Source organism: Plectropomus leopardus, chromosome 3 (genome assembly GCF_026936395.1).
Source record: "Plectropomus leopardus strain MGB_pleo_1.0 chromosome 3, ASM2693639v1, whole genome shotgun sequence".
Lineage (NCBI taxonomy): Eukaryota > Metazoa > Chordata > Actinopteri > Perciformes > Serranidae > Plectropomus > Plectropomus leopardus.
Window position 1 is genome coordinate 24013989 of NC_142178.1, and position 20858 is coordinate 24034846.

The following is a 20858-nucleotide window of genomic DNA, read 5'->3' on the forward strand; positions in this document are numbered from 1 at the left end:
CTGCTATGGTTGCCTGAGAAATGTCCTGATGATAGACACCAGAGGCTTCATACTAATACCACAGCCAAGATAACAAAGAAGATGTGACAAACAGGATGTTGAGCAAAGTAGCATGTTTTGTGGGTGATAAAATGATATGGTGCATCCTTTCTCCATGCTGTGTGCAACTTCTTTCCGTTTGCTGCATTTGTGGGCCTTACGTCGGACCACAGAGTCAGAAAGAGGGAAGCTGCTAACCACAGCTTCCTTCAGGCCTAGCTGATAGCAGCTCACAATAAGTAGCTGATATCAAACACTTGCATATTGTATGATCATATGGATTGGTCTCATGTGCTGCAGCCAGAGACAAAATTGTCTATTAAAATGCAACTATCAAAACAGCTTCTAGTTTGCTGTGCTGCAATTTAGATATAGTAATCATGTCAATAGAGGGGATTTGATTGAGGCTGTACAGGCTTTAGACCTGCTACCAAGTCATGTTTACAGACTGCGAGTGGAGGAGCCTTGATTTTTATCACCGAGTCTGCAGTGGGGTTAGCCGTTAAAGTTTATGGACCAAAGCCGAGAGTGTGGGGGAAGGCTTCGGCAGTGTGCTTCCAGTGTACCAAGGGCAGGCTGCAGGGCAGGCTGCATTTGCCACAAGTTTCTTTTTTTCTCCAACATGCAGCTTTTTCTGTGAGATAGATAAACACGGACATGGGAATCTGATTTTCCATTTAATGTTACTCAGTTGCATTCTTCTCATTCTTGGTACTCTGTGTAGTACTTCTGTCAGAAAACCTTGGTTATCTGATAGTTGGCCAGGCACCAAAAGGACGCAGCCCAAACGTGATTAAATCAGCAGGAGCAGGGAAAGAGGAAAGGAGAAAACTAATAGAGTGGTAGAAAGGGCTTTTTGTTTCGGGGCAAGCATTGACAAGCTGAAGAATGTATGTGGGAGCAGGTAGCAACACTTTTTTCCTCGCCTCTAGTCCTCCTTTTGGGATTGTGAATTACAGATACTCAGGAACCATAAACTGTTTAGTGAGAAAGAGGGATATTATCTTGTCCGCCGCTCTGCAACTTTACATGGCTCTATAGATCTCTTTGTACGCACAGTAACTGCAGGAAAAGAAGTCCTAAAAGGAGTTTTCCCTGTCTCTCAGCAGTCAGCTTTCAGTGAGTATTTACTTCTCAGTCCAGTCTCCGTTGAGTGCTTATGAAGTCTGACTTGAGTGCAGACATATCTCTTTGGTTCCTATAGTTTTAGTGTAGAAAAAGTGTTATCACAGTACAGGAACATGTATTGTCATATTCAGTTACCAATGACAGCCACAGCAGCACTGACAGAAAGCTGAATCTATACTTATTTTACCTTCTTCATTTCACAGTGTTTGGATAATGTGTGGTTTTGTTGAATTGTCTGTGCACATGCATTGTGGCATTATCTGATTAAAAAGCAACATTCACAGTCCCAGAAAATATCCTGCCCTGGCATACTGCAGATATACAATGGTAAAAATAGCACACTAGAGAGACTGGTAAATGCATTCAATGGAAAATCTCCAGCACCCCTGAAAATATGGAGACTTGATATTCAGTGCAACACTTTGAAAGACGGCATAATAGGCTGGGATAATGATTGAGTTTGTTTGTCATTCGAGCCCATATTTCAGCACAGCGAGCTGTATTCCTCAAACAGCTGGCTAATTAAACGACCAAGTGCATTAAGTATTGACAAAACTGCACCATTGTAGCTCAGATTTTAACATCACTCAGATATTAAAATATTGATTCAGTTCTTCATCATAATGCACAGTAATGTATCTCTTGTTGTTCCTCACAGTCCATTTCATAATTTAGTTTAGATATGGATTTTTCTTAAGCCCTCCACGTGTTCTCGTGGTAATTTACACTTGTCTGACTCCAAAGTGAGATAAGAATTATCACTGAATTATGTGAGCACAGAAGTTAAGTCATGGAAAGCTATGCCAATTAAGAGCCCACTTCCATGATTTTACACTGAATAATCTTTCTAGAGTTAAAAAAAAGATAAAAGTTCAGCTTTTATTTTGATCATATCCAGACCCAGAAGGCATTAATCTCTTGTTTCACTTTCATGTTTGCACAACAAGCCATACATTTTGTCTTTCAGTAGGTGTTTGGTGTCCTTGATACATTTCAAAAGTTATTCATAAAGCAGACAAAAATAGTACAAACGATTAATCAGGCATGTAATGGCAGGGAAACACTAGAAGAACACATCAAAGTATTTTGTATCTAAGTTCAAATCAGTATTATTACACTCAGATAAGTCTGCTTCACATTATTTGGAGTGCATGTTCACCGCCTGAGGACCAATGTGTGTAACATAACAAGAACTACACAGCACTGGGAGCCGATGATTTCCCCACACAGATCAGAGTAAAACTATTAAAAATCTCTTTTCAACTGATTATATCCAGGCAATAACCTCTGGGGTGGAAGAATTAAGCCACAGGAAGTGCCAAAAATGGCAATTCCTCAAATGGCCACCTGAGGCTGGCTCTAGATGCGAGTCAGTTCACATATACCTCCATGTTAAAGTGCCCAACTTTATAGCAGAAATAAACATGTGTACATCTTCAATCATGTGGCTCTTCTACGCTTACAAAATGTCTTTGGGCCAAATGGGTTGAATCCTTATCGTGAAACAAGCTGTAATTCCACGATAGGCCACAGTGTCAAATTGTCTTAAAGCCTGGTGCTGTTCCTGGGGGCTTGGTCAAAGTGGCTCCAAAAAAACAAAACGGCGATTATCAAAATGCAAAGTTCAAGGCTGAAACATAGGAGTCCACAAATCAGTGTTTGACATAACATTGGCTACATTCATTATTCTCACGCTGTTTATGATAATATCCAGCAGACAGTTACATCGATAACATCAAAACCTGTCGTATTGGCCTGAATAAAAGACAACCCTGACTGGGAGATAATGTTATTAAAACGGCAGAGCTTACTAAAAACCTTAAAGACACATTATAAACAGATTTAAGGAAAATTGCAAGCCTAGCTACATAAGCCTACAAACAAATCATACTGCAACACTTAAATAATACCATATCCATTTTTTCAAACAAAATTTCCAGAAAAATACTCCCTCTTGTATTCAAGACAATACAGGAAACTTCTGTGTGAGAGACCATATTAGTGCAGTGTGAATGTACGTCTCATGTAAGTTGGTGGAAATGAATTAAAGAAATAGATGGGGAAGGGCAAAACGGGGGTGAGCTCAGGTCTGACTGCATCTCTGTCTGTCTGCAGACTTTTCTCTTTTTTCTCTAACAGATCAAGAGCAGGGGAATGAGGTCAAGGTAGAGAACCATGAAACGAATAAGTCAGGGAAGAATTGGAGGACAATGTCGAGGGGAGACAGCTAAGAATGAGAACATCAGCTCACCCGGGGAAAACACAGCCGCCTGCTTTTGTCTGAGCTTGTCTGGGTTTGGGGGTGACTGGTTGCCTGAGATCTCTTGTTGCTGTCTGTGCGAAAACCAGCTGCCAGTGGCATTTGTTTTATGATCTTTACATGGACTAACACATCCACTGCCTACACTGCCTCCATAAGGTCCATGAAAAATGAGTGTGTGCTTGTGCAGTTTTGATAGTGTTGCACCAGCTAAGAGTACTGGTTAAAAGAGCTAAAAAGTGGGAATTAAGAAATGCTTAGGCTTTCCTTTTAAAGCCAGGAGCCTCACACATTTCCCTGCTGTAGGTAGCTTGTGCTTCCCATGTTGAATGTAAGACCAATCCCTGCCAGTCTAAGTGTGCTTTTTAAGAACTGGCAGTTTGAATGCTATAAAATATGTCAAACATTTTGAACTTCAAAGTAGGGCATTAAAAATGCCTGTTTTCAGTGTGCTTGATTCATATTTTGAACAAGCTTTGATCAAGGATTTTCTGTGTTGTTATTCAGCATTCATTTCTGGTTCTGTAAGATTCAAACAAATTCCTATTGTACGCAGATTTTAAGAGTGGGAGTGCACACTAAAAAGGCCACAAAAAACATCAGTGATCACTGACAAAAAAGAACAAGCAGTAACCAACTAAAAAGGTACAAATGGATTTGGCAGAAGCAGGGATGCGCATAAAAACTGTTTTGCTGTAAGCAGTTTATTAAACTAAGAAGCATTTTGGGTAACCTGCAGGAGTTTATGCACCATCTTCCAGTTGTCACATAGGTCACCCACCCACACTCCCTAATTCCACACCCCACCTACCATATTAAGAGGGTTGACAACTCAACACCATGACCTCCAGTGCTCAGTGTTTTTCTACATTACAGTTTGTGTGTGTTTACAAATGTTAGGAGACTGGGTGGGTGTGCTGTTGCACGTGTGCTTAAGTGTTTGCAAGCGTGTCTCTTTGTGTTTGCTTGTGTACCTGCTCGGGGTGATAAGGGCCGGTGGTGAAGCGCGTCCTTTGTTCTGCCAGAATTACTCACCCCCCCGTGTCAGCATGGGTAAATTAAACCCTGCTTAATCCGAGGTTCGAGCCCAGGTAGTTAAAACCTGAGCTTGGTGTCACTGGTGTTGCTGTGTGGGTTAGCTCATCATTGTCTCGATGTCTCGAAATGGATGGATTGATTTTTTTTCTTCTCTCAGTGGCAGCTTTAAATGTGTAGAGGGTGTTTCTACAAACCTCTTGTGTGATCCTCAAGTATGTCAATGTGCGTTTTGAAGTGTTATCTGTGTTGTACGCAAACACACACTCCTACACATATACCTTGCACCTTGTGGATGGAATTAATGTTAATTCAAGGAGCCATAACAAGTGTTTTCTTTTCCTGTTGGCCATATGAGTCACAGGCTGCAACCGAGGTGTGACACATAACTCTGTCTCCGTCCCCCCTCCCCACCCCTCTGTCTCTCTCTGTCTCTCTTTGTCTGTCCCTCTCACTCTGTCTCCCCTTTGCTATATTATTTTATATCTCTCTCCCATTTCTGTGTTGTTATCTTGCATCTCTACCCATTAATTGTCTCTCTTCCTTCCCTTCTGTCTCTTCCTCTTTTTGTGTTGTTTTACCCTCCTCCTCCGTCTTCCCCCTCTCCACCTCGACTGCTTGTATTTGTCGACTCCCTCCCCTCTTGTGGCTCTCTCCTCCTCCTCGTCTTTCGCTCTCTCTCTCTAGCTGGTCTCGCTTACTGTCAAGCCAGCCACAGCAGCAACAGCGGTAACGCCAGTAGCTCACTCTAGCCAGTTTCTCAGTACCAGCGGAGGCTACAGTGTGTGTGTGTGTGTGTTTCTACATGTGAGTGTGTATTTCATGTGTTTGCATGCTTACAATGTATGTATCAGCCAGGGTGCCTGCTGCTCTTTAAAGAGTGAATACAACACATGGAGTTACTCTGACTGACGACTGGAGGAGGAAATGTAGGAAGAACCGTAGTGGAGCTCATTAAGAGGAAGAAAGAAGACATAACATCCATTTCTTCTCTAACGGTTCTTTATTTCAGTCTCTCTGTCTTTCTGTCGACCTCTCCTCATTTCTGTAGCTCCTATCTTACTGTCTTTCTGCAGCTTGGATTGTGTGCAACAGAACTGTAAGTGGACTTCCTTGTGTGTGTGTGTGTGTGTGTGTGTGTGTGTGTGTGTGTGTGTGTGTGTGTGTGTGTGTGTGTGTGTGTGTGTGCGTGTGTGTTGCTGTATACTGTATGTGCTTTATGAGTGTGTGTGATCCCACTCCGTGTCAATTTTAAGTTAGTGTGGTCATAATTTGTGCCCCAGTGCACACATTTGCATGCAAGTATAAATGGCATGTCATGACATCTCTAATGACTTAATTAGGCCAATTTGTAAAGCTGTATTTGTAGTGAAGGAAGAGCAGTGTATTCATGTAGACACTACTGACCTCCGTGGTATAATTCTGTTCATATTCATAAACGTTTGCCAGATGTGTTTTATTCAGCTGGTGCCAAAACTGTCACCGTTGCCATTTATATAAAATGTCATTTGTTGGCGTAGCATGTGAATGAATATCCTCTCCTCCAGGTATTCTTTGCAGTCTCTGTGTGTGTGTGAGAGAGAGAGACAGCTAAGGAGAGGGGGAATGATTGAGAGAGAGTAAGTGTGTGTCTGTATGTGTATGTGTCACTCTGTCACCTAGGGCGTGAGGAAAATCAATAGATCTACAGCTTGAGTTGGACCGTTTACCTCTGCCAAGTGATGGACAGACACTGTGGCCTTCACAGGTCTGCAGGCAGCCTGTAGACATGCAACATGTCAGCTTTACATGCCCCTGCACAAGAAGTGTCTTTCATTTTTGCTCTATGATTGATCTTTTAAGTGTGCGCATGTGTTATCAAGGGCAATTTTGTGTCGGTTAGGTTGTATTTATCTCTGAGCTCATGCAAAATGTCTCAACATCTCCTTCTCTTTGAAAGCAAGTGCGGGAGATCATAGATCAAAAGTTTCTCTTGTAGTTCGCAACCGGCATGGCCAATAGAACCAGTCAAGGGAATGAGCAAGAGCAGGCGAAAAAAGACGGATAGAAAAAAGAGAGAGCCAGAGCATGTGAGAAGGGAACAGAGCAAGACCATCATAATCAATCCTCCATGATCCTGGAAGAGCATCATTTGTCTTCTCTTCTCACTCTACTCCTCCTCTTGCCCCCATCTTTCTCTCATTTTCTGTGGTACAGCCACTTTGATCTTGCGTAAGAGGATGGTCTCAGGAGCTTCATTACTTTTAAAGCCTTCATCGTGAGGGGCCATAAAAAGATGCTAAGGAATGGATTTCTAAGACCATTTACCAGACGCTCTGTACTGGCTTGCGAGTAATGGCTACACAGGGATATAATGTTCCTCTACGGTGTGTAATGGCCTTCTGTGCTCTGGGTTATCAGGGCAAACCAGGATTGGCTATGATACGTCATTGCTGAAGAATATGACGTTGTGCATATCAAGCGGTGCCTACTGGGGATCCTATCTCTGTTTAATTCAATAAGGACATGGCAATATGCTGCATAAAACTGTAACCGAATATGAGGCTTGGGGCTGTGTGTCTTCTCTTGGTAAATTTGAGCTGCTTTTTAAACCTTACACTGTGTTTCAATATTATGTATTGTTGAAGGGTTTCTTTCATAGCACTGTTGACTGACCTTGTGTTTTGGTCTCTTCCTCTTTCTGTGTGTTTACGCATGCGTGTGAGTCTGTGTTTGCCTACTTGTGAGTGGGCCGGGGCAGGAGAATGTGTTTGGGGCAGTGTTTTGCTTAAAGCATATGGGGGATTTGTACGGTGTAGCAGGAAAATGCTCAGGGAGGAAATGATTGAAAGAAAAGGTCAATAGACAGGATGCCCTTTTTTATCTGATACAGGAGACTGCAGAGAGACTAAAAAAAGGAGAGAACAAGCAGTGCATTGGTAGGAAGAGGGAGGAACCAAGATCAGAGGTAAAAATTTGTAGCCAAACAATAGAAGAAAAGACAATGTAACTTATAACTTATTCAAAACAGCCATGCATATTTCACCCAGGAACAATGTCTAATCTCATAAATATAAAATTCAGTGAGTCACTTCTGTGATGACTTTATGGTAAGTGATGCAACAGTCATATGACATGAGTTGACTTTCATCAGCCATGCTTTTTTTGCCACCATTTGACCCAGGCTCTATGGCACTGTTACATGTCCTTTAAAGTGATACTTTTTTACAGTATTTCCCTGTAGAAATGCACATATCCAACTTCTTTTCTTCTGATACCTCCACTCACTGTATCTGATGATGAAACTCATCCACATCAAATAGAAGCGCTCTTTGAATACCTCATTAGAGTCATTTTTATGTAAGGTGCCATTAGGTCAGGGACTGCTGTGATGCTAGAAACTGAGTTGGTGGCCTTCTGTGACTGAATGAATGTGACAGCCACTGAATTGTATAACAATACTGACAAAGAAATTATTCCATTTGGATTAGTCATGTCATGGGCAGAGCTGAAATGGCAAATCGATCACCAAATATTGGCAACTGATGCCAGCCGTATACCAAATGACTTGTCAGACTATTTCAATGTTGTAGACAAATTTCTAATGTTGAAATAAAATCATGAGTTTTTCTAGAGTTGAGGCACACTCCCAATATCTCAATAGTTTGATGTAAGGTAGTTATTAGACTCAGTCCAAGGTGTTTTTAGTCAGTCTTCTTCTTGCCTTGTTCTCAATGTAAGTTTTTAGTCTTGGCTCATGCAAATAGTGAAGTTTAATGATGTAAGCATTTTCAGCAACCAATAGGTGTGCTATCTCCAGCACCAAACAAGAAGCAGCAAATTGGGTAAATGCAAAACGCAGAGGGGACGCCAGGGAGGCCTTAAAGCATCAACAGGTCTCGGTTCTCTTTGACTGTGGAAAAGGAGGAGAAACTGGTGGAGCTGCAAAGTGAATTAGAGTGTGTGTTATATTCGGTGTGTGAATCTTTTTCACTACCAAGCACTTATTTTAGTATATTTGTTTGTTTGTTTGCTAATAGTGACCCTGCAAGTTGCCCAGTCTTTTTAATTTTTTAGTCACACATTGCAAAGATTTTACATTGTGTTTAAATGAGAGAGGGTGTCAGACTTTAGTCTTTTAAAAGTCATTTCAAAGTCTTCTAGTATATGGAGGACTTTATGCAAAAGTGCCAAACTTGCTCAGACTTGAGCTTCTTAAATAAGGAGATTTACAGCTTCTTCTTTGTAATTTGAAGACACCATGTTGAGCTCTAGTAGGTTATAATGGCCCCATTCTTTATTTTCAGACATGTTATAGACAAAGGTTTGCATTAATTATTTGGGAAAATGCAGATGAATCAATATAAAAAATAAACTACTTGCAACTGTAGTAATGGGGCTGATACTTATCTGACATATGGGATCAGTGCATCCCATTTCCACAGGCTAATTTTGTTTGCTCTCTCTGCTCTCTATAAGGTGTAGAGTAAAAATCTGTCGAATGTGTGCAGAAGCTTTCTGGTGTTTGCTTACAACACCTAAAAAACTCATTTGCATTCATTTCAACAACAGACACAATCCTGTTTTCATCTTCAGAGGCAATGTACAGCCTTTGACAGCTATCTAAAGCCACAGACAGGGGCAAGACACAAATTGTCTTGTTTTCTGTTGTTGAGTCAGTGTTTGTAGAGCCATCACTGACACTGTTGTAAAAGCTTATAAATAAAAAAGCATACATTCAGTGAATGAAAGGGCTGTAAATGGTACTGCAGCATCCCAGTATCTCAGAGAAGAGTGTGAGCAGGCTGTGAACACCTTAATTAAGATATTTTTTTCCCCAGTATGATGAAGTCACCTTTGTACCTGTTGTTAATTACCTTCGCTTTGTTTTAGCTTTGTTCAGAGCAGCCTGTGACCTTTGCAGGGTCCCCTGCAGCTCTAGCTAGCATGTTAGTGGTTTTACATGCAGGTGCAGGACTTTTCTGCATGTGTGTGGGGATGTGCATGCTTGTGAGGGTGTGTGTGTGTGTGTGTGTGTGTGTGTGTGTGTGTGTGTGTGTGTGTGTGTGTGTGTGTGTGTGTGTGTGTGTGTTCTACGAATGTAGATCATCTCTCTTCGTTATTGATGGGCTCGTCCCCTACCTCTCTCTCCGTGACCCAGTTCTCGTGTGCTGACACCCCTTGTTCATATCATGCCCGCAGCAAACACATGTTGTCAGAGCAGTGAGAAAGGGGGTGAAAGGGAGACAGAGAAGGAGAGTAGATCGTATGTCCCCATGCCTAATGTCAAAAATATCTCACTTTTTTGATTTTTGAGATCACAGCGCTCTGACACACTATTTTCTGTACTTATCTGTGTCTGACACTTCTATGATAGGATCAAAATAAGAAAAGAGTTATTCAGTAGTCTTTTTTTGCTGTTTTAACTGCTGCTGAAATACTTCGCCTCTTGTTAACAGCCTTTTTTTCTTCTTCTCTGTCTGGTTCTACAGAGCAGCTTCCTGGGCAGTGCCACATTTTCAGTTGGCGATCTGCTGAGGGCGAAAGATGAACGACTGACCTTGAGTCTCAGGTACGTGCGTGTTTCTGTCATACTCTGTTCATCGCTCTCTGTGTTCCTCCAGGCTAAATAAAAATCAGACTTTTGAGTCAAAAGATTATGCTTGTTCACACAAGAACTGACAGACCAACTTAAACATCAAACTGAGATGAGTTGGGAAAAGAAACCTGCCCACAGATGTTGCAACAGCAGCTTCAGGAATGTTGCAGTAGCTGCCAGGGTTGTTTGTATCCGAGGTGTTGTGTTAGCTTGTGGGAATACAACACTCTGATCTGCTTTTTGTGCCTTTTTTTGTTTTTTGTTTTTTTGCCATGGCAAATGGGGTTGGGGATAAATGCAATTTTGCTATGTAGTAAAATGATTGGAATAAAAAAGAATGCATGTGTCTTGTTCAAAAGGTGAGCCAAAACATTTTATTTTTCAAGGACATTTTAATATGTTTGGTCATGGATTATAGAACAATAAATCAGGAAAAAAAGATTTAAAATGTTCAGTTTGCATGTGGGCATACGTTATGAAGTTTAAGAGCTTCAATGTGCCCTCGGCTTTTGGTCATTCAACCTGTGTATGAAAAAAATCAAGCAACCAACAGGCAAAACGTTAAAAAGGAGAACTGGAGCTTTATTTTTAGAAAGCTGATTTGTATCTATGAGCACTGACCCTCTGTAAAGATGGAACTATCATCAGTATTTTTGCCACATAAAAGATTGACTGTTTGCCGTTTTGGAGGACAACTTGACATGTCACATGCATCAGATAAGTTGTGCTTCTGAACATGACGGATGGTGTGTCCTTCTTATGAAGTGCTTGACATGATTGGTAAGAAGTAGGATTCAGGTCTATAGATAAATGGCTACCAAGGCTTGACAAGCATGAAATGGTATGTTGCTGGTGAGTTTTCACACAGAAGTTGTTGCTGAGAAGATTGACTGTCAAAAAAATGTGCAAAAAAATGTGCATAGGTTGAAATTAGGTTTTTGATAATTGTTTCAATAATTTGTGCCGCCTTGGAAGAGGAAACGGCTCTGGCCTGTTGTGTGTGAATTGGCTTTGTTCTTTGTGTGTATTTGACTGCAAATTGAGCTTTTGGTGCTAATAGGCAGAAACGTGAAGTAATTTGTGCCACAGATTTTGCTAACCAGTGACTACCACTGCATTGATTATACCCCACACCGTCAACCAAAGACTAACTTAATACCCACTAAAAATCTTGTTTTAACTGAGCTTTAACATTTCAACTTGCTGCAGTGACGTGCATCTGTACGCCAGGATCCTGTGACATCACTGTTGGATGTGCAACATGTCACACTTTTGTCCTCACCCATCATTAATGTCTGGTGTGGTCATAGGTGATTGAGGGTAGTGAAAGACTGCTTTGCCTCTGGTCACTCTTTAAAGACACACTATGCAGGATTTTTCTGAAAAATAATGTGTAGACTCATACAGAAGTAATCCATCTCAATTGTCACTTATGTCCCACTGGAAGTGCGTGGCAGAGACTCTGCCCTCTGCCTGTACTTTTGAATTTTATTTTTATTTTGCTGTGTTCGGGATGCTCCTGGGCACACACAGATTATGTTACAAATACATGACAAGGCATCAACCACCCATTACACCTGGAATTAACATGCATTTCTGTGATTCGAACACAAGCGTACATCCAAGTCACATGGCCATTCACACCTGTGTATATAATGTGTCTTCAGCTTATTAATAGTGTTCAGATTTTTTTACTGACCACTTCACTTACACTAGAAGGTCAAATGGCCCCGTACACAGTTATTATGTCCACATTCTCACTAGTGGCTTAGTAGAATGCTCATTAGTCGCATTGACAGTGTGTTGCTAAAAGAACGTAGGTTTTAAGGGTGGACAGTCACACAACACTTCATCCAATTCATCGTGAAATCGGCAAGTTGTAGAGCATTAGCACCCTGTCATCAAAACAATAACAACAACATCCTGCATTATCCTTTTCTGGGAAGCATCAGGATGCATTTGCATTTAAACTTCAAAAGATATGTGGTCATATGTGTCCCAGACCACCTTTGCAAGTGGTTTGATTGATCAGATCACAATGCATCTTGGTGGTCATTTACACTTGTATTTAGTGCTGTCTACTTGTGATCAGATCACCCAAGATGCATGTTAATATCTTGCATTAACAGGGACAAGAGGAAGCTACAGAAATTGTAGTCACCGTGCTGAAAAAGACCCCACAAAATATAGCGAGGTGAAACACCAAGTGGACAAAGCTGGTGTTGGCTCCTGCTTTCGCTGGCGATTTTGTTTCCAAACAGTACTGACAATTACTGCATACTCTAGTATAACCTTAAGTATACTTAAATAATTTCCCCTAAAAACAGAACGTAGACTGTACGTCAAAGAGACTGTATACTGCATTATAATAGAATTACTGCTGCTGTTCACTGACCTGCTGCTAAGCTGATACATTCAGTATTTCCTAATAATGTGTTACTCAACAGCACTGCATTTGACATACATTGTCATCTAGTATGTTGTCATACACAGAGTGCAGGGATAAACTGTTCTGTTTATATTATCAAACTGAATATCCTTTTTTCTTTACTCTCATAGTTGTGTCTGAAAATATTCCCCATTGGCAATCCTCTGTCCTTTTTCTATCTTTTCCTTCTCTCTTGTATGCTTTTCATTTCCTGTAGGTGATCCCATGTCATTAGGTATAATTACATCTTGCACATTTGACTGTATGAGCTACAGTGAGAATAGAAATTACAGCCCCCCAACCCCTCACTGTTGTGTTTCTGGCTCATTTTGGGTTTTGGTTTTTTTTTTTTTTGGAAGTGAAGAATTTATTCCTGAGGATAACATAAAGTCCTCCCATGATACTTACAATGCTGCCACAATGCTTTTTAATAACAGGAAGGAAAAGAAATGTCAAAAGATTGCTTCAGCATTTAGAGGTTTACTGTTACTGTAGCTCTTTCTCCTTACTTACACTAAAGGCTACATGTTCAGCTGCACTCTCTCAGTGATTCCCAAAGTGTAGGTCGGGACTCCCCAAAGGATTCTCAAGAGAATCAGAAAGGTAAATAATGGTAGGAAAATCATGAAAAATTCTGCCCCACAAATCATATTGATTCTTTTCAGTTTTTGCTTTAATTTTTAATTTTTAATTTTTAATTTTTAATTTTTAATTTTTAATATTTAATTTTTTTTTTATCTTGTTTATACATGGTTCATTTTACCTCTTCAGGCCCTTGTATTATTCAACTAAAACAAGGGAAAAACATTTTCAGGCAACAAGTAACAAGTGGTTGCAGAAGGCATTCCTTCATTTTGAGGGGTCATAATCCAAAAAGCTCGAGGGTGCCTGCTAAAGGGGTTATTAAAAATCATTACATAAAATTAGGAAACCACTCACTGTGTAAACAAAGTCATTTTTAGTAAAACAAGTACATAATAAAAGCATATTGCATTACTTTGTAGTACAATGATCTGATGCTGCTAAGCACCAAAGGATTATTCAAGCATGATCGTTTAAAACCTGTACTGTGCTAAATAATGACTGGTACAATTTTTAAAATCTTCTGTACACAAGCAGACACACTCAGTTATTATGGCCTGAACAGCTGCTGCTGCGGGTGTTAGAGCTCAAATGTGTTACACTCCACAGTTGGCAATGCATGCATAACACATACAGACACACAGAGGAAACTGTCGCTGATTCGATATGCTGTTTGCTTGTTGGTTCATCCTGTGAGAAAACATTTCAGAGATGAGCAGCTTTCCATGAGCACGTATGATTCATTCTGGGCTCTTTGACCTGTGGACGAGCCTATGATTCACAGTTCAAATTAGTTCTGCTGGCCAGGCAGGCAGCTCGGATGCTGCAGCTCTGACATGGACAGGAATGCAATTCACTCTGCCTGTTAAGGAACAGATGCTTCATTTTAATACAGTGCTCTAATCCCCACCCAGTTAGTTGTGGCAGAAAGTCGCTTAATTTGAGTTTACTTTTGCTTAGCAGAAGCAAAGCCATACTACGTTATCGCCACGAGGCAATGATTGACTCCCTTCACCGAATCTCAAAACCAATATGACTTTGACCAACTTCTCCTCTAAGCTCTAGATTTACATTGGTGCTGAGCATATGTAGAAAGGAAATTGCTATTTGACCAGCACCAGAGTGTGTGTGACTTTTTTTGCTTTTACTCTGGCCCCTTCAGTAAAGTCCAGACTGCTACAGGGCTGTCCACCTCAGAGCTCATTTCATATTCCCACGAATTCTTCGAGCTCGTCTCTCAGGACTCACGCTTGCTTTCATGTGCGGCTGGTCGGGATGTTAGTCATGGATTGTTTTTGTTTCCTGTAAGGCGCAATTGGTTTGATTTGAGTCACTTTTATGTGAAGGTTCCTGACAGGGTCACGTTGAATGAGTGGTAGTGGTGGACGCATGGATGTAGCCCCAAGTGAAGATCAGTCTCTTTTGTAGTTACCATATGACATTGAAGCGATGATGGGAATATCTTACCTTGCTGTAGCTCCCACATGACTGAAAACAACTCACCAGTAAACAAATAGAAGCAGCACAGACACACTTATATACAACATGGACAAAAACAACAGCAAAGTAGGCTACCTAGAGATTTGAGTTGTTTCTTTGAAGTCCGGACCTTTTATTAATCAAAGAGCAGAAAACAGATTTAAAGGGAATTATTGATGATTTTTTTGGTCAGCACGCAAAGTCAGGTCAAGTTTTCCTGATGATTATTCTGAAGTCCACCTGTAAAATCACAAAAACGAGATGTTTAATGTCTTATTTAAAGGCTGTAGACTCTTTGAATTTGTTAGTAAAGATGGAAACGAATTTTGACCAAAATGAAAGTTGGAAGCTGCATGCTTGAAGTTAAAAGTCTCAACATATGATAAATACTCCACACTGAAGTCATCTAAATAAAATAATTTGACAGCAAAGTCACGTGTTATCTGAAGTCCGGCTTCAAATAGATGCCATGTTATATGAAAATGTGTAACAGTGTACAGGTGTGTCTATGTTTACGGCTGCATGGCTCCGTGTGTGCATTTGTGTTTTGATTATATACCTGAATTACAGTAGAGCGTCCTCGTTGTTCTCCTACCTTTGGTTTTGCTGCTGAAAATGGGGCTACATCCACACCAACAAATTTTCCTATTCAAACACATAACTGTTGCCTAGCATCCAGATCTTTTTTGAACCCAACAGTTAAGACCTTTGAAAGTTCTGCTGACCCCGTTTCAGTCTGAAAACTCTGTCTGGAGGTTTGGTAATAGAGATGTTCTGAAAAAAACAATAATGCAGACACCCACAATCACTTTCCGACAAGGTCCTATCAGTCACAACTATAACAAACGTTATAGTCTGTCTACATATTTGTGATTTTATCGTTCTTGTGTAAGCACTCCTTTCCCATTGCCATGGCTTTATAATGCCCCCAATACTGCTCTAATAGGTCTCCATATTTGCTTTGCAATAGCTCTCTATCTGCCTTGACTATTATGCCTTGTTGTTGGTTCAAGCAAAGAAATCTCTGGTCTTACTGTTCACCATCTCCTTAGTATATTCTAAATCTAAGCAACCAACTGCACAGTCGACAAATGCCATTTAAAATTAAAATGCATTACTGTGGATGTGACTATAGATGAAAATTGCCTCACTACAGCATGCTTGTTATATTGTGGTTGAAACATGATTGCAACATCATGCTCAGTGTATTATAATGTGTCTGCCTCTGTGCATGCTCATGTATTGTTTTGTAGTATCTGTACACTGGACAGTAATTAGCAGTATTGACTGTTTTGGCCACTTAAGGGTGCCATCAGCTGATTTACATATACAGACGGTGCAACATTCAGCATTTAGTTGGAGTTGTGTTTATGTTCAGTGCTTACTCTCCTTGTTGCTTGGTTTTGGGCTCCATCAGTCAACATCTGTCCACCATCCACTTTGTGTACCAGCCAGTCTCTAACTGCGTCTGTCTGCTGTCTGATGCTGGACAGGGAGGTGAGAACCTTTAAGCTAAAGACAGCTGCACAGTTCAACTACAAACAAGTTTTTGATTTAAGTTTGGTGAAAGCGATGATAATAAACATTAACAGGAAAGTTACAAAACCAAAACAATGAGAAAGATGCTAAAAAGCTCAAAAAAGCTGAGAGGAACTGACACTAGTAACCCCTTTTCACATACCTAAATTGGTACCACAAAGAACAAATCCACCTCAAATCTTTCTGTGCCAACTTTCCATACTGAAGAGTACATTACATTCCAGTTGCAACGAGACAAGAAAGTACAATAAAAAAAAGAGGTTGTATCTCTGTCTCTGGACGGAGCTAAAAAGCAGCACGCTTTGCTCCAGTTTGTAATCCCACAGACTTTCCCTTAACATTTGTCCAGCAGCTAGATGTTCAGACTTATTGTTTTGCAGCACAATTCAAATTTTTTGTTATAACAGAGAGTAAGTTCCAAAAAATGTTTTACTGTTGGGTACTGGTACCAAATTCCAGGTATCTGTATTGGTTTAAATTTGAACAGTACCCAACCCTATTTACATAAAACATAATCATAATTTAATATAGAATGCTAATAACATAATTGAATAAAATTTGGTTAAAAATAAATAAATAAACAAAAAACATAATCATCTGAATTAGAATTAATTTGAAAAAAATGATTAATGCACCTTCAACCTAACTCCTGTATTGTAATTTGTAATTTATTTATTTAAAGAGGGACAATGTACATCAATTCACAATTAAACAAATTTAAATGCAACCTAGTTGGCTTGGGAGCTATTTTTAATCCGTAGTCCCTTGCCTGATCTTAATAGGCATCCTAAAATAATAACAAAAAAATACAATATGAAGATACAGCATGTACAATGGTTAAAGACAAACAACATTAAGATAAAAATAGAGACAATATAGTTAAAAATGTACATGTTAAGAATATACAACACAGTTTTAAAATATGAGCAGATAAAATCCAAATAGTGGATGATGCAAGTATGGTTTTGATAATGCAATTCACTGGTTTTTTTTTTAAATCTGTAATCACAATAAACCCTCCTCTACACCAAATACGGCATCACATAATGCAGCATGCTGCCTTTGGCTGGTACCTGCACAGAGCTTGTAGTAAATTTCTTTCTGGTTGTGTTATATGGACTTGGACTTCTTGCCTGATTCCCTTGTGGCCATTACTCACACGGAATGAAGGAGGTACTGTACCTCAGAAATGCTCCCATATCTTGGCTGAGTGATGCATCACATAGCTGTACTAAGTCAGAAATGTTTATTTACAGTGCAATAACTAATCATAACTGGGTTTTTAATTGTCTGTTGGTTGTGAACATAAATGCAAATGGTACATAATCTGTAGTACTTACTGTAGTGTCGAGCTGACTAATGGTTCTAGGGTTTTTATCATTGATAGCAATGTATCAAGTGATTTGAATTGTGTGCTGTTTATCTTTGGTTTATTCATGAATTGTCATTTGTTCATGATTTTGTTGCATTTTATGTCAAACTCAAGCGAGAAATGCATTTGCATACATTTGCAAGTTTTTATCCTGCAAGCTCTGTAGACATTTTTATTTTTTACTGAATAACTCGAGAAGGTTTGTACCTGCTCCTATCTCCTGTATGGAGTTTGGCTTGCTTTGCTGGCACGCACATTTCTAAATCTAGCATGGTTTAAATGTGGACCCAGGACGAGCAATACAACCACTGTGCTACAGGAGCTGGAAGGATGTCAGCACTGCAGAGGTCTCTCAATAATGCATGTTATGTATACACATGGGAGGAAAGATTATTATCTCCAAATAGGGAGGCAAGCCTCCTTTACCCCACCACAGAAGAAAATAGTGTTGTCCAAATGGGACAATGCATAATGTGGAATTGTGCTTATATTTTATATTGAAGTCTACACAGGTACACATAAAGAATATACAGTATCAGCATGTATTTGCCAAATTAGTGACACACTCTCCAGTTTTCATGTTGCTATTTCAGCCCTGCTGAAAGCATCACGTTCATTCTCTTGCCCTTTCAGTCTCTCACGCTGTAGCTCCCTTTTGCTCCTCTTGTTATCTCTAAAAACTTTATACACTCAGTAGGAGAGGCACTCTATGACCCAGTTCTACAGCACAGTTTGAGATTTGATTTTGATATGAATTTGTATGCTTGTGTTAGTGTGCGTGCGTGCACGTGTGTGCATCAGAGATTTACCATGGTGAGGCTACATTATCTCAGACCAGTGCCTCTGCTGTCTGGTTCATGGCTTATTCATCCATTCCCATTGGATAGAGCCTCTCTTTGCTGTCCCACTAGAAACAGTTTAGCCCGCTATCAATGATAAAACCATTTTACCACCCAGAGCCCTCACTATCGCCCTGTCCCAATTCTCACACTTATCCAGAGAAAGCCAACTCTCCCTTACACTGTATCCCCTGTGACTGATTTTATCTGAGCCTGACCTAAAAGCCTAAAGATCAACTATCTGATACAGTTATACTGAAGAAAAATGCTATGTGTGTGTGGGTGTATGAGTTTGTGTGTATTTGTATTAGTCATGTTGTGGGGACATTATTCTTTTCACACAGCCACATTATGGGGACACCCCTCCTATTTGTGGACAAAGAATCCACATGGTACAACTTGGTTTTTGGTTCAGGTTAGGGTGATCAGATCCCAACCACAGACTGTTAAAATAACAGAAGTAGTCACCATAATGTCACAAGTTTGTGGACTGCTGTTTTGAAGATCATATTTGGGTGAGAGGTTGGCACTGTGGAGGAGCAACAGGTAGATTTAAGTGAGAAACGGGACACAATTGGCAGACACCCTGTCACTCAGAGCGGCCCGCCCTTGATGATGCATAACTTTAAGCCTTAATAAAATGTAAAGGGGTGAGTTATATAATAATTCAGTCCATTATAGTTGTCATGAATGAGAAAAATTAGTTATTGAGATCAAAACAATTTTTTGTACCAGACTGTAAACGTGTGTACATTTGTTGGCTTCATTTTCAGGTTGCCGCTTGATCCCAACAAAACAAATGTAGGACATAGAGTATGTTTGTTGTGTGGGACAATGAGGAACATGCAAATCAAGACTGAGAGGTAGTCTTATGGGTTTTTTTAATATTATGTCAGTTTAACTTAAGAAATAAAAACATACATTTCTAGTCTGCACTTAAACATCTCTCCCCCCTCCCCTGCAAGTGATCTACAAAAAACATCTAATTACTAATTGTAATTACAAGAAAACATTTGCAAAAAAACTCTTAGAATAGCTTCACCCATTTGTAAGCAGTTTCCTAGTCTTCTTTTTGTAGCTGCATTTCATTTTCTTTATGGTAGTTTTTATCATATTTCACCTATATCTGCATTGCTTGTGACTTCATGGTGACCCACAATTTTCTCTGTTGGGTGTATGACAGTGAGTTAACCTGCACTTGACCCTTGTGTGTGCAGTTTGATTGACATCAACACAGCCCCGTGATGACAGCCTTTCCTGCTTTCGTTGCAGCCATTGGATGAAAGCCAGAGTTTTGAAATGCCTCTGTCCTGCAGCAATTTGACTTTTGAAAACCTGACCCAATATAAATGCTGGACATGGTCTATATATATGGAAGAAATGATTGGACAAAAGTGCTGTGCAGTTCCACATAGAGCAGGACACCTGGTCGTCCTTGTTGAGGTTAGGTTAAAGGTTGGGGTTGGACATTTAGTGGTTTTGGTTACAGTCCTCCTTAGTAGGGATGTAAATCACAAGTTTCATTACAAAATAATATTGTATCATTTTTTTGGACAAGGATCTGCAGATATCACACAGTCTGCCATGATACAATTTCAATTTTACTCAATTCAGTGATCTGTGATCAATATTAGTAACTATCCTCATCATATTTTACTTGACTCTTGCCATTGTCTGCCTTGTGTTAGGCTGCCAGCACAGTTTGAAAGTTTAGGAAGGTGGTGTGCTTGGATGGGAATTTTAAAATACAGGTGTATCTTAAAGATGACAACATATTCATGTTTTCACTTTTCATTGATGCCATTTGATCATTGATCATTGAATCGGCGTACCACTCCACATTGGTTTATCATTACATCACTACTCCTACATTACAAAAAGAGAGTTTTGTGCATTTGGTAATGGAGTCCTCTAAGGAAATTCTAAGTTAATGATCTCCATATTGTAAACGGCTTGACAAAAAAAAATGTCAGACAGTAATTAAATAGCAACTTTTGTGTGTATATGTCTGCGTGGGTGCCAAAACAGCCTCGCTAATTACACTACTCTGTGGAGTGATTCTTTTTCCCTCCCTTGTGACAGTCACATACACTTACACATATGTCGCCATTTTTCACTGTGTAGTCATTAGCTGCTCAATTTAAAACCAAGGAATATTTAGTCATGAAAAAATCAAACGAAATAAGGAGGATTATTATGAAACATGTAAATGTCTTTATTAATGGTGTCTTTGTTTTAACCATTTAGAAGAGTGGAACATATGTACTAAAGCACTTAGGGTAGACTAAAGGACACTTAAGGCCACGGCATTCTTGTGCATAGCTGGTGGGGAATTTTTTATCTGTAGTTTGCACATTGAGGCAACTGTTGAAGGCAAGTTTGTGTGTCTGTGTGTGTTTGTGTGTGAGGGATCATCGAATAAAATGCATTTAATGCAGGTGGAATGAGGTTTACACTTACATCACCTTGCACGCATACATGCAGACACACAAGGATAACCGTGCACACACATACACATTACAAACACGCATGCACACACACTGAGCTGCTTTCCATGCACTATATATGGAAATATTAAC

General features: G+C 39.9%; 1 protein-coding gene across 8 annotated transcripts in view; it reads left to right on the plus strand.

Moving 5' to 3' along the window:
- inpp4b (inositol polyphosphate-4-phosphatase type II B) overlaps positions 1–20858 on the plus strand; it is a 170936-nt gene that overhangs the window by 54651 nt on the left and 95427 nt on the right. For 4 of the 8 annotated variants that reach the window (XM_042484477.2, XM_088075915.1, XM_088075917.1 and 1 more), the window contains one exon: positions 9934–10013. In XM_042484477.2, the coding sequence (XP_042340411.1) occupies positions 9934–10013 (80 nt within the window). Of the gene's footprint in view, positions 1–995; positions 1159–5135; positions 5562–9933; positions 10014–20858 lie in introns of those variants that run through there. The other 4 variants (XM_088075920.1, XM_088075918.1, XM_088075919.1 and 1 more) reach the window with 4 other exon arrangements.